At 42.0% G+C, this 12,866-nt stretch overlaps 2 protein-coding genes across 2 annotated transcripts; both read right to left on the reverse strand.

The window, feature by feature from the left end:
* Positions 1 to 824: 824 nt before the first annotated feature.
* On the reverse strand, positions 825 to 10,314 carry LOC119889671 (AFG3-like protein 1). Its single transcript, XM_038700464.1, has 16 exons — positions 10,044 to 10,314; positions 8,725 to 8,809; positions 8,341 to 8,429; positions 7,610 to 7,759; positions 7,269 to 7,340; positions 6,738 to 6,862; positions 6,332 to 6,602; positions 5,451 to 5,588; positions 5,152 to 5,305; positions 4,959 to 5,066; positions 3,648 to 3,773; positions 3,226 to 3,336; positions 2,978 to 3,093; positions 2,014 to 2,214; positions 1,725 to 1,919; positions 825 to 1,059 (listed from the first exon to the last, which is right to left on the reverse strand). Exons 1-16 carry the CDS (start codon positions 10,173 to 10,175, stop codon positions 832 to 834), a joined length of 2,301 nt encoding a protein of 766 aa, XP_038556392.1. The 5' UTR covers positions 10,176 to 10,314; the 3' UTR covers positions 825 to 831.
* A 518-nt stretch (positions 10,315 to 10,832) lies between these two features.
* Positions 10,833 to 12,168, reverse strand: LOC119889672 (5-hydroxyisourate hydrolase-like; the record flags this gene model as incomplete). Its single annotated transcript, XM_038700465.1, has 2 exons — positions 10,833 to 11,202; positions 12,004 to 12,168. Coding segments are annotated over 2 exons (255 nt in total), but the record flags the coding sequence as incomplete, so codon positions are not given.
* Between the last annotated feature and the right edge of the window lie 698 nt (positions 12,169 to 12,866).

Raw genomic sequence — 12,866 nt, forward strand, 5'->3', positions numbered from 1 at the left:
GGATCAGAAAACTGTAGATTTTTCTTTCGAATCAGCAGAAATCCTTCAGAGAAAAATGAAATATTAATTCCCATTAGTCAGTGGATGTAGCAGCTTCCTGTTAGTCATTATCACACAAAATGTACACAATCATCTACACATCTTTTTACAGCATCAAGGTGTTTGTATAAAAGAAATCCAAACTCCGTAGAGCTCAAACTGACAGTCGCTCTGGTGTTGTAGGCATGAACACTAAACCCGGCGAAACATTTGGCTGCAGAAAACTTCTTCAGACAGTCACTTCGTCAGTCAGGGAGCAGAAATAAATAAAAATAAAAATCAGCCTGTTGTAAATGTGCACCATGTACACTCGCTTAAGGAATATTAAAAACAGTCTGTTTATCTCCTGTTTAAGGCGATTTGGAGTCTTCCTGTCCGAACGGTGAAAAAACAAACTGATCGCAGCCTCAGTGGAATCAAAGTAAATTCTACATTTGAGTGCAGATGGTGCAGAGCCTGGCGGCAGAAACATTCTCTCAAAGTGGTGATTAATAAACTTGAATTACTTAATTAAACCAATTTAAGAGCAGGAATTATCATTTCATTTGCCCTCTTCTTTCTCTTTTGTACATCTTTTTTTAGAACAGACAAAACCCAAATGTCTCGGTCCAAAATTAAAATCAAATCTGAGAGTGTTGAGGGGACAAACTGGATGAAACTGAGACCTTGCTGCTGGTCATCTATATTATAAAAATCCCCCCACACCTCCCAGGCTCTGTGAAACTGTGAGTCAGCGTTAAGTTGTTTTTTTGCAGCTGGATATAAAGCTTGTTTCTCTTCAGTTTTCGGACTCTACACGGCCTGCTGTTTGTCCTGAGCCGGGCTCGTGTCCTCGGCCTCCTCTCCTCTCTCCTGGTTCCAGTCTCGGAGGCCCTGAGGCAGACTCGTGTCCTCCTCGAAGCTCCCCGTCCCCTCCACAAAGTCCTCGTACGTCGACTTCTCGTCGAACGGCCGTGGGCCCAGCAGCTCCAACATGTCCGCCTTGTCCAGGACCTCCTTCTCCAGGAGACGCTTCCCCACCTGAAGAAGAAGTCAGGGATGAATACTTTACTGCTACTTCATCAGCAAAAGGGAGAGAAGGCGGAAATTTTATTTAACGTTTTTTTTTTTAATCATTTCTCAGTCTTGGTAGAAAAGTCTTTTTATTACATGAATCTCTTAAGTTAAAAAGACAACGGTCATTGCTAAAAACTAAAATTAAATCCTTTAAAAATCAGCTGATATTACTGAATGTACATTTACATTCAGCTGACGCTTTTAACCAAAGCGACTTACAACTGCTATACATGTCAGAGGTCGCACGCCTCTGGAGCAACGAAGGGTTAAGTGTCTTGCTCAGGGACACAATGGTGGATGTCTCACAGTGGGAATCGAACCCGGGTCTCCCACACCAAAGGCAAGCATCTTATCTATGCTGCAACTAAATATCAAAAGAACAATCCTTCTCAAACCTCCGAAGCAACAAAATAGTCACACCTCAAATAAAGTACTTCAAAGTGTTAAAACTGATTAGAAGACGTTTATGAAACACAAGTTTTGTGTTTCTCCACCTTCCACAACATTTCACAAATCGTTCCATCGTCTCCTTCTTCTCTGGAACTTTTCTTCTCCTTTGAGTAACAAGATGGTAAAAAACTGAACCAAACTTACGCAGAGGTCCAGGTAACACCCATGACGTATCTCACCATCTCCACCAGCTCCTTCTTGTCCTCAATGAGCTGCATGGTTCTCTGGTACGCTCGCTCCACCAGCTCTCGGACCTCCTCGTCAATCAGCTCGGCCGTGGCCTCGCTGTACGGCTTCTCCATGACCATCTCACCCTGCCGGGGCAGGTCGAACGACACCTGCCCCACCTTGTCACTCATCCCAAACTGCACCACCTGGAGGGGGGTGCAGGAAGGAGGCACCGGTGTCACAGCAGGAAAAACACTCTACTGCTAAATCCAGGATCAAAGCAGGTGTGTGTGTGTGTACCTGAGCGTAGGCGGACTGTGTGACCTTCTTCAGGTCGTCCTGAGCTCCGGTGGTGATCTTGCCGAAGAAGACCTGCTCGGCCACGCGGCCTCCCAGCATCATGCACATCCTGTCGAACAGCTGCTCCCTGGTGTACAGGTACTGCTCTCTGGGCAGGTACTGGGCGTAACCCAGACCCTTCCCCCGCGGGATGATCGACACCTGGACACACAGCAGAGACATGTCACCACTCTGCTCTGCAGTGGGTACATTAGATCACTTTATCTGGGAAGGTGATTAATAGAACTGCATCTTGGTCAAAAGAGCAACAACAAAAGCAACCAAGCTGATAAAAAAAACACCTTTCAATCAATTCACAACTTTCCTGTTCAGTTTTACTTCTGATTAAATTGCACATTTTCAGAATTGGCTGTTCCGCTCACTGTCTTTAAGTTATAATAATGTTTCCCAGGAGAAACCTGCTACGTCCTCACTCTAGATCCTAGAACAGAAAACTCTCTGTTTTTGAAAAAAAGAAATTAAAGACCTTTCTTTTTCATCTTGCTCTTAATTCAGGTAGTCCACCTTTGTCAGCGTCTTTGAAATTTCCTGTTGCGTCCATTGTTTTTAACATTTTATTTTGTTTATTGTTGTCCATTTTCATTTTCAATCCTGAAGTTGTAAAGTTATTGCATGTACAGTGCTATACAAATAAGAACTTTCTTGTTTTTTCTTTAAAGCATTTTCAATTATTTGTAATTTATTTTTTTATCACTTATTAATTTTCTATTTATACTTTTATTAATTCATTTTAATAATTGTATTTTGAGTGTTTTTATGAACATCTTTTTTTTATTGGGATAATATTTAATACAGACTAATTTAAGTTTTATTCTGACTCACATCAAGTTTAAAAAATTTTCAGAGATGTACCAAACAGAGTATAAACGTGTGCATCAGCAGTAACAGAAAAAAAAAAAAAAACCTTCAGCAGTGGGTCTGCGTGCTGCAGGAACCAGCCCACGATGGCGTGACCGGCCTCGTGATACGCTACGGTCTTTTTCTCTGTGGGCTGCAGGACCTGAGTCTTCTTCTCCAGACCTGAAAACAAACACACAGACAGACAGTATCAGTTATGTTATTATTCTACATCATGAAAGGTTTTAAAATAGGGAACATAATCATGACGCAGAGTGAGAACAACAAAAACAGGGAATGAATAAAAACACCGACCTCCGATGACCCGGTCGATGGCCTGTTCGAAGTGTTTGCCGTTGACGGACGGGTTCAGGTGTCTGGCTGCGATCAGAGCTGCCTCGTTGCAGACGTTAGCGATGTCGGCTCCTGATTCATTCACAGCGGAAAATACAGCCGTCAAACATCTGAAAATTCTGACACTGAACACATTAGTTATACTTATTAATATCAACATTGTTTTTCTGCAAGCAGCTCTAAAATGCTGGTTTGAGCCATAAGAAAAAAAACTTTAGATTTTTAAGGGTTTCCAACTATTTCTAAAAAGGTATTTATTTTACTTTTCTCTGGTGTTGCGTGGAGCAAGAAACTGACTGACTACACTATCATATTTTAAATTCCCCTACGTGTCTCTAACAGTCTTAACGAAAGCACTACATTGTGATGTAGCTGTCACATACCTGTGAATCCCGGGGTGGCGGCGGCCATCTTCCTGGCGAGAATGTCTTTGTCCAAGCTGGGGTCAATTTTGATTGGTCGCAGGTGGACCTTAAAGATGGACGCCCTGCCCTTGATGTCTGGGGGACCTGAGTGGAGACGAGAGAATCAGTTACGTGATGTGGGAGGAAGCAGGCTGATGGAGAGGATCCATAAATCTTTGGATCTTTGTTGAATCGTTGTTCTACAACTCTGCGTCTGCTGAGATTAAACAACTGTTGATATACAGACTAAACCAAGCCTGTGCACATGTAGAATAACAGAATATGAATATAGTTAAAATTGTGTTATATATAATGTATCTATGAAGCGGATAGCTTTGCGTGCTCAGTTGAGATCTTGTCAGTCTGGAAGAGGAAAAGCTGATTTATTCAATGTGTCGTCTCTGTGGTGCAGAACACACGTTAAATTTTGTTTTCTACGGTCTTTTACTGGGAACGTTGCATTACTTTGTTTAGTAAAACAGAACCCATTCTTCACTCTGCTCCCATCAGGGCCTGGAAACAGGCTCGCTATAGCAGGAGTTTTACCCCCTCTGCCATGGCACTACTCAACAAACCTACTCGCTAAGTAAGAAAGTATCTTTGATTTGTGTATAAATGTGCCGTTTGATATGTTGTTAGGCGAGTTCATCTTGTTTAAATGTGACGCTATGTATGGAGAAATGGTGGAAACAAATTTCCTGAAAAAGACAATAAAGAATCTAAACTAATTTAATAAAAAAAATTCTCTGATTCATTGTTTTGTTCTCAGTAACGCCGCTCACTCGCTTTATTCACTCTCTGCATGGGGCCAACTTTGAATCGTACGTTTACAAACTGCAACCAACCAATTCTCTAACTCAAGTCTAACTCATTTAATCCAATGACCTACTTTATTCAAATTGAGGATTTTTAGGGTGATGACGAGTGAAAACCTCACGAGACGCTTCAAATGTAAAAAAAAAACAACAACCAAAAAAAAGACATTCGGTACAGCCCTAATGAATCTTTATCAGGATACATTTTACTCGTGCAGAGGTTATTTTCTTTCTCGACTGATGTAGAGCTGAAACAACAAAATTATTTGGCTATTTTGATAACCTTAAGGTCATTTTTCACAGTAAAAGTACAAAACATCTGATGCTTCCAGCCTCTCAGTTAGAAGGATTGCTGCTTTTCTTTGCTCTACAGTAGACAGAATATCACATGTCAGCGGGGGCTCCAGGAAATAGCTCGCTCGCTCTCTCTCTCATATATATATATTATATATCACTGCTCAGTGTTGAACTCTACCTATGTAGATCTGCCTGTCAAAGCGACCCGGTCTCATCAGGGCAGGATCCAGGATGTCGGGTCTGTTGGTTCCAGCCAGGACCACCACATTAGTAGCCGTGTTAAAACCTGCAAAACAAACAAAAGACGGGCGGTTAAGACCTAAAACCTCACAAACCTGAAGAATCACACATTTAGTTCATGTCCAGCCTACCGTCCATCTCCACCAGCAGCTGGTTCAGAGTGTTCTCCTGTTCACTCTGACCTCCAAAGTTCCCTCCTCCCCTCTTCCTCCCCACCGCATCGATCTCATCGATGAAGAGGATGCAGGGGGCGTTCTTCTTCGCCATGGAGAACATGTCCCTCACCTGCAGAGGAGAAAACTCAATGTAGGAAAATGTCTCCTGAACTATCCACCAAAAGGTTATCTCAGAGAGTTTTTCACGAGGCAGGGAGGACGTTCCCCACCCTCCTCTGGTCCCACAGATATCTGATCTGGTTTCCTTCACTCACCCTGGCAGGACCGACGCCCACAAACATCTCCAGGAACTCGGAGCCATTTACAGTGATGAAAGGGACGTTGGCCTCTCCGGCTGTGGCTTTAGCCAGCAGAGTCTTCCCCGTCCCAGGAGGTCCGGACAGCATAGCACCCTGGGATACCACATGACAAGACATTTAACTCATCAATAAACTGTAGACAGTGAGCCTGATTTAAAAATGATCGTCAGTGATGTAAAGGCAAACTGATGGGGCATTTTGGGGGTTTATACAATCTCAACTTTTGAGATTTAAAATAAAATAAGGAGTGAATGAGTTAACAATCCCAAACTCTTCCTGGCTGCTTAAAATATAACTAAATTAAAAATACACGTTTTTAGATTCAGATATGTAAAAAGTTGACTCATCGACTGAGTTACTGGTGGAAGTTGCGGCAATGACATCCCATGTGCCAGACTCGGAAACTTTTGTTAGTTTAAACCTAAAATGCTTACCACACTCTGAAAAAACAAAAAAACAAATCACACATCATTCTGCTGCTTTTGGGTGTGTTGTCGATTATTTTGGTGACGTTTGATCCAAAACTGAGCAAAAACAAAAATGTTGTGCAAACTGTACAAGTTACAGCACGATACAGAATATCACTGCAGACTCACCATTGAACGGATGTAAAAACCCTTTGAAACACTTGATATCGGCCATCTAGAGAATGTCTGTGTTGATTTTGGTAGCGTTTGAACAAAGACTTGTGGAGATATGGATGTTAAATGATTTAGCACACTCTGACTTCACTGTTTTAGACTGAATATACAATCATCTACAGCAGCTTCAAGGTGAATATTTAGTAAAATCCCTGCTAGTGTAGTGCCCTGTTAGTCTGTGCTTGTATTTTTTACCTTGGGGATCTTGGCTCCGAGGTCCAGGTACTGTTGTGGGTTCTTCAGGAAGTTGACGAACTCCAGGATCTCCAGCTTGGCCTCCTCACAGCCGGCCACGTCCTTGAACTTCACTTCAATGTTGTCCTTCATCATCTTCGCCGTAGACTCGCTCATACTGAAGGGCCCGCCCCTCCCGCCACCGGGGCCTCCTCCCATTGGTCCTCGCCGCAGGGTAAAGAGCAGGAAGCCAATCAGCAGCATGGTCGGTACCATGCTGATCAGAAAAGAGCTGGGACAAGAGAGGGGGGCCGTTATCATCTGGGACGGAGGAAACGCCCTGCTGGCGTTCTCCGACTGTCAAAAAGTAGAAATATTCCTCTTTTTTTGGTTTCACTGGCAACATTAATATTTGTGTTAAACCCACCCGTCGCTCTCGGTGCTGTAGACGACAGCTGGTCGGTGTGACGCCTCCAAGCCGAGCTCCATGTGCGCCGCCTCCAGGTTCCTCTCAAACGTGTCGACGCTGCCGATGTTGAACCAAACGTAGCTCTGCAGTTCGCATAAAATTTCATGATGTGACTTTGAGCCAGTCGAAAACCTTCATGCTATTTTATTGCTTTCCTTTGATTGGAGTAATTGCCGTTTTTGTGGTAATTATTTACAGACCAAAATAAATTCCAATTTCAATACAGACAAATATCCAGAAGGTTACATTCATTTCAGCTGACAATTCAAATACATGAAGAGCAGAAAATAGAATTTAGTGTGGCAAGATGAGTATTTGTTGACCTTGATTTCATACAAGATGTTTTTCTGGTCCCATTTTCACAGCTTGATTTTAACGTTACACACAGGATGTTTGGAAAAATGCAGCAAACATTATTACAAATATACTAAATTTCATTACAAGTTAGCAGAAAATTCATTTCTGTGTCGTGTTTCAGTTTCGTCTCACCGCATCAGCGTCGGCTCCCGGCGCCAGGATGACTCTGACATACTGTTTGTTGACGACCTCTAAACGTTCCACCTACGCAGTAAAAAAAAAAAAAAGAGAAATGTTTTTTTAAACACATTTTTATTTTGTTTTAAATTAAAAACAATGTATTTGTGCCTGAAGCTGAAGATTTTAAGTAAATGCAGGACCAAAAGCAGCAGGGCTCCAGCCTCCTGTTTTACAAGGTGTTCAGGTCTACAGCGGATGATGCATCTTTAAACTCAGCCACATTCATTTCACTTCATCTCTATGGATGTTCAGAACTGATTTTCAGCCGATGCCAGTTTGCGAGTGCTCCTCACCATTCCTCTGCCCACGTAGCGGTGGACGAAGTCCTTCCAGCTGATCTCTTTGCCGTTGTCTCTGAAGTAGAAGTAGAGCAGAGCCGAACTGAGTCCGGCCACGGTGACCGCCAAGTAACGGAAATCCTTCTCATCCCAGGGGAAGTCACCCTGAGGGGCAGCAGACACACAGCCGAGCGTTACGTCTGAACGGGCTGACCAACAGGTGATGAGGAACAGGACATTCACCGGACCGAGCTCTGCAAGCACTGCTAGCATTTTTGCTTAAAAGATTACTTTTACAACTAATCAATTTGGATTTATTGACTAATTGTTGCAGCTTTAATAATATTTCTTCTGATATCCAGCTGCTAGATCGCATTTTCAGAGCCACCTACTGCTGTTATGAAAAAGGTTTCACTTTACATATTTCTCTTTTCTCTGACTGGATGAATTTAAAATAAAGCCAACAAACATTTTTTCCCACAAGCTGCCTTGAGATAATATTTGACATAATTTCTATTCAATACTTTTTTTCAGGTCAAAATAAGTCCAACAATTTTTTTGTCAATTTCCCCCCAGGACTGACCATAAAGAGACTGGCTGTGTAAAGTTAAAACAGCAACTCTAAAGAAGCCCAACTTCTATTTTTAGTGTTTCCTTCTCCTCCACAAAAATCTTTAATCATCATATGATAAAATACCTGTGCAGGCATTAGAATCCATGCTGACATTTACATTTCTTCACTTTACCTTTTGCATTCGGCTCCACCAGTCTTTTCCTCCGCCACTTCCTCCTCTCTTCCCTCCACCTGGTCTACCTGCTCCTCCTCCTTTTCCATCTGAAACTCAGACACGATCACACATCTGTCAGACAAACCAGCGTTTCCTCTCTGGTTTCCAACCCAGCTCTGCTTTCAGTGAAATTATAACTTATCAGGAAAATGTTTCTGCAACTGATTTTGCGGTTTCATGACTGAATATAAATCCTGCTTTTCTTGCCTGATAAAAATCTCTTAGGTCAAAACGTTGCATCAATAAAAACCTTTGAGGGTTCACAAATTCTCTTTGTTTGCTGCTTTTTTTGAACTGCACCTGAATCCACCTTTTGTTCTTCAGACACACAGCGGCTCTCACCTTTGGGTTCAGTGGAGTACAGTCGTCGCTGAGCCGCCTGGAACCTGCGACAGGACAGGAAGTCAGCTGGAGTCCGACCGACGTTCTGGAAAAGACCACAGAGACACTGTTAGCATGCTGAATACACACCACAAACACCGACCTGAGAGGGTCTGCTGAACAGCTCATGACTCTGGTTTATATGACCAACACCTAGAACAGGTAAACAACTGCACGCTGAAGGTCACACTTATTTAAAACACCTGACCAGTTAATTCTGAACTGCATTAGACTCTATCAGCAGTGGAAATAATTAAGATGTGGGGGACATGGTCAAAGTAGCTCAGAATGATCTTGATATGTGGACAATCTCGTTCACACTCTTTTGGTCTGGGTCCGTTTTTCCCTGTTTAAATCTTAATGCTACAGCATGTTTTTAGAACAAGTTAACCTCATCCCCATCAAGCACCTTTGGGATGAACGATAAAACAATAAAAGACACATCATCACCTGGGTAACATGGGGAAATATTGACGCACTAACGCTTCACAAAATGATGAGCAGTTACTGAGGAACGATTCAGGAACGACCTGATCTAAGTACTTAGTGAATAACTCTGAATTGAGGACTATACTGTGAATAATGATGATTTACTCGAGGACTGAGAGGCATTACTATAGTAATTAAATAAATTACTTAATACATGCTGTGACTCTGAATCAGCCACTGAGCGGAATAAAACTATTAACGACTAACAACCTGATTACTTAGTTACTTCTCATAATAATTTAGTAATATGGGATTACTTAGATACTCCATCGACACATCTGCCTGTATTCACATGTACCCCATCTCTCGCTTCACACTTGTTCTCTCTCTCTCTCACCTGTGTATCACACTTCTTGATGGTTTTTAAAAGTGCCCGGTTTTAGGTGGAGCTGCAGCCCCCTCGCCTGTAACATCAAGTCCCCTGCTAACATTACTGTGCAACTTCCTGTCCCCACACAGAACAAGTCAATATGATGTAATCGATGTAATTGGCTTGATCGGATTAATGCCGAATTGAAAAATAGATTAGAATCAGGCAGATTGGGTCTTAAATTGAGTTTCATTGCTAATGATATCTCGTTTTTAAACAGACGCGCCTTAAAGTGAATGGTTTTGCAACGGGATTCGGCACGCAGTCGCTAGCGAGATATACGTTCCTCTAGACAAAGAATGGTTAGTTTAAATCTAGGTTTCCAACCCACGTGGAGAACAAATATGGGTCATTAAACCCCCTGATAAACGTGTACACTTCTTGTACAACAGTTATCCGGAAAACCTCCACCTTCTCTTACCGGGGCAGCGGAGCTTCGGTATCGGGCTGTGAAAAGCCGTCCTACCGTCACCGCGGAGAGCCGCGCTCGGGCTCCGGCAGCCCGGTAGAGAGGCAGGGTGGCCGCCGAGAGAAGCCTCAGCACCTGAGACATCCTTCCCGTACCGCTTGCCCAGTCTTTCAGTCCAAAAACACAACGTTTTCCCTTCAATTTCCTCCCCTGAACTTCATCGTGTCGCTTTTACAAATGTTATTGAGCTGCGGCGTGAAATGTCAACGGCAGGGTGATGTAAAGGTCCGAAAGGCTTTCTCTTACAGAACCTGCCGGAAATTATTGTAAAAGAAAAGATATCATATTTATTCTAAATGTCCCCTAGATCTGATCGGGACTCTTTATTATAAAACAAAATACATTACTAATTTAGTGCAGGTAGTCGTATGTAATTCATTTTAAGATTGCTTTATTGCATTCCGGCATGTAAAGAGCCAACACTGGGTCCTCATAGCACATCAGCTCTGTGATTGGCTGAGACAGAAAGGCACTCAGTTATTCAACTGCTCGTGTTACCAAAACACGCGGTGACATTTCTTATATAACGTGTCAACATCTTAGTGTCAAAGACATCATTAAAAGTCATGTTTATGAGCTGTATACTTTCCGTTGCTGAAGAGGCCTACTCTTTATACTGATATACAGTCTGAATGAGAAGTGAATAAATAAGATGTTTGCATGCTTATCCTAAATTAAGAGTTTCCCCCAAAATAATGCGGTTTGCAGTGGAAGTAAAATGAAACATCAAATAACAAGATATAAATGTTAAATATGCATTTAATAAGTAACTTAAAGGGATAAAACCGACCTTTAATGTTTCTATGCACCGCTGCTGTTACATTAATTACAGTATGTTGATTAAAATGTCAGCATCACACCAATCGCAATAAAATATTTAAAACTCAGCACAGGTAACATTGAAACTGGACAAAACACAAACAAGCACATGAACTGGAGAAGTCCAAGTTGTAGAAAACAGAGACCCTCTCCATCCCTGGTTACACTGCGTTGAAGCTGCAGCCGGTCGTCCTCTGAGCGCTCAGCTTCCTCTGTAGGTGCTGTAGGAGAACCGACTCATCAGCAGAGGGAGGTGGAACCTCTGCTCCGGGTCACTGATGGTAAACACAACCTGGAAACACAAACACACACGGAAACAAGTCAGCAACACAAATACAAACTGATAAGTTTATTACAAATCAAACTATTGCGTTGATAAATAATTAGGTTGCTGCAGACTCTCAGCTTTCCATGGAGTTATTTATCATGATGTTGTGATGATACCTACTGACATATTATTTTATGATACACATTACTGTTGTCAAAACTGACGCAAGATTTCTAACTAAAACGTGCTCAAGCATCAATCCTGAATCTGCGTTGTGTGACTTGTGGTCACTGGTCACATTGAAAGTGTTTTCATAAGCAGCTGCTGAGCCAGCAGGACACTTCAACAGGATGAAGCTTCTGACGTCTGCTGAAAACTACAACGCCCATCTGTTTTAAGAAATCCAGTGTCTTTCAATTTCTAAGACGCTTATAAAGATTTCCATCTCCGTCTATTCATTTTTTAAAACCTAAACAAACCAGCCTGGTTAAACCAGGAATGATTTTTTAAGTAACATGCAACTGACACTTATTCATTATCTGGTGACTATTAGTTGTATAATTGCCAGTGGCAGCATTAAAGGTGCAGAATGACGTCCTAATTAATCATTAACAAACATTTGAGTACTAAAAAAAGAGTTGTTGTTCTTAAACTGCAGTAAGATGCAAGAATTCTAAGATGATCCTTTTAAGGGTTAGGACTACAAGTAAAGCTTTAAAAGTGTTGTTAGACTGCAAACCCATTACAAACATGTTGTGCATGCACAGTAAGTGATATCCTGATCCAGGATATAGATGATACAGCATCCTAAACACTGAAGCTCACCTCGACATATGGGTAAAAGGAGGTCTGACCCAGATTCTCCCAGTATGAACCCGTCTCAAAGCGCAGCTTGTACATGCCGGGGACGAAAGCTCCTCGGGTGATGAGTCCTGGGCATCGGCCATCTTCATTTGTTGTCCTAAAAATTTGTTGTAAAGGTTCAACTATTAAAGGATGATTTCAATATTTGTAAACACATTTGTTTGCATATTTTGATGTGGAAATGACTTGTAGGTATAAAAGGTTCAATATCATGGAGAGGATCCCTACAAGGGACTCCTGGTGACACCCTTTGTTTTTAACAGGAAACTGAAGTCTCGCTCAAGGACAATTCTCAGTCTGAAATCTCGTACGAGGCGAGTTGTTGCAGGAAGGTGGAAACGAGGGAGGAGAGTTTTTTGTGTACACAGAGTAGCTGCAAGCAACACCTTAATTCTAAACATTTCTCCAACAAAGTCCATTTCAACCCCAAATATGTGAAAATATGTCCCAGGTTTAAAATACCGAAATGACCTTTTAACTTCAAACCCTCAGAGAAAAGCTCTCTGCTGCCTGCCTGCAGTGTTTTCATCTTCTTGGTCTTCTCTCACAAAGAATCCGTTGAGGCTGGTCACACATTTTTTATAATACAATTCAATATCTTCTCCTTGGGTTTTGTCACAGTTGTCCCTGTGGTGGCTAGAATAATTAATATGACTTCAACCTTGACACAATCATCCTCATCATGGCTACCTGTGGTCTTTTTGTGCCCCTGACCTGTGGACCTTTAATCAGAAAGCATCTAGCAGGACATATGCTTTCATTTGGAAGCTAACTTGATTTGTAGTTTTGTGCAAATGGAAATCAAACATCGTTGAGCATTCGTA

Source organism: Micropterus salmoides, unplaced genomic scaffold, assembly GCF_014851395.1.
Source record: "Micropterus salmoides isolate LMB-PRFRI ecotype aquatic unplaced genomic scaffold, ASM1485139v1 Ms_hic_scaffold_586, whole genome shotgun sequence".
In the NCBI taxonomy this organism is placed as follows: Eukaryota; Metazoa; Chordata; class Actinopteri; order Centrarchiformes; family Centrarchidae; genus Micropterus; species Micropterus salmoides.

Coding starts and splice junctions, on each gene's coding strand:
- LOC119889671 (XM_038700464.1), bottom strand. CDS start 10,175: ATGTCTCAGGTGCTGAGGCTTCTCTCGGCGGCCACCCTGCCTCTCTAC. Junction 8,430..8,724: donor GTACTCCACTGAACCCAAAG/GTGAGAGCCGCT, acceptor TCTGAGTTTCAG/ATGGAAAAGGAGGAGGAGCA. Junction 3,094..3,225: donor CATCGACCGGGTCATCGGAG/GTCGGTGTTTTT, acceptor GTTTGTTTTCAG/GTCTGGAGAAGAAGACTCAG.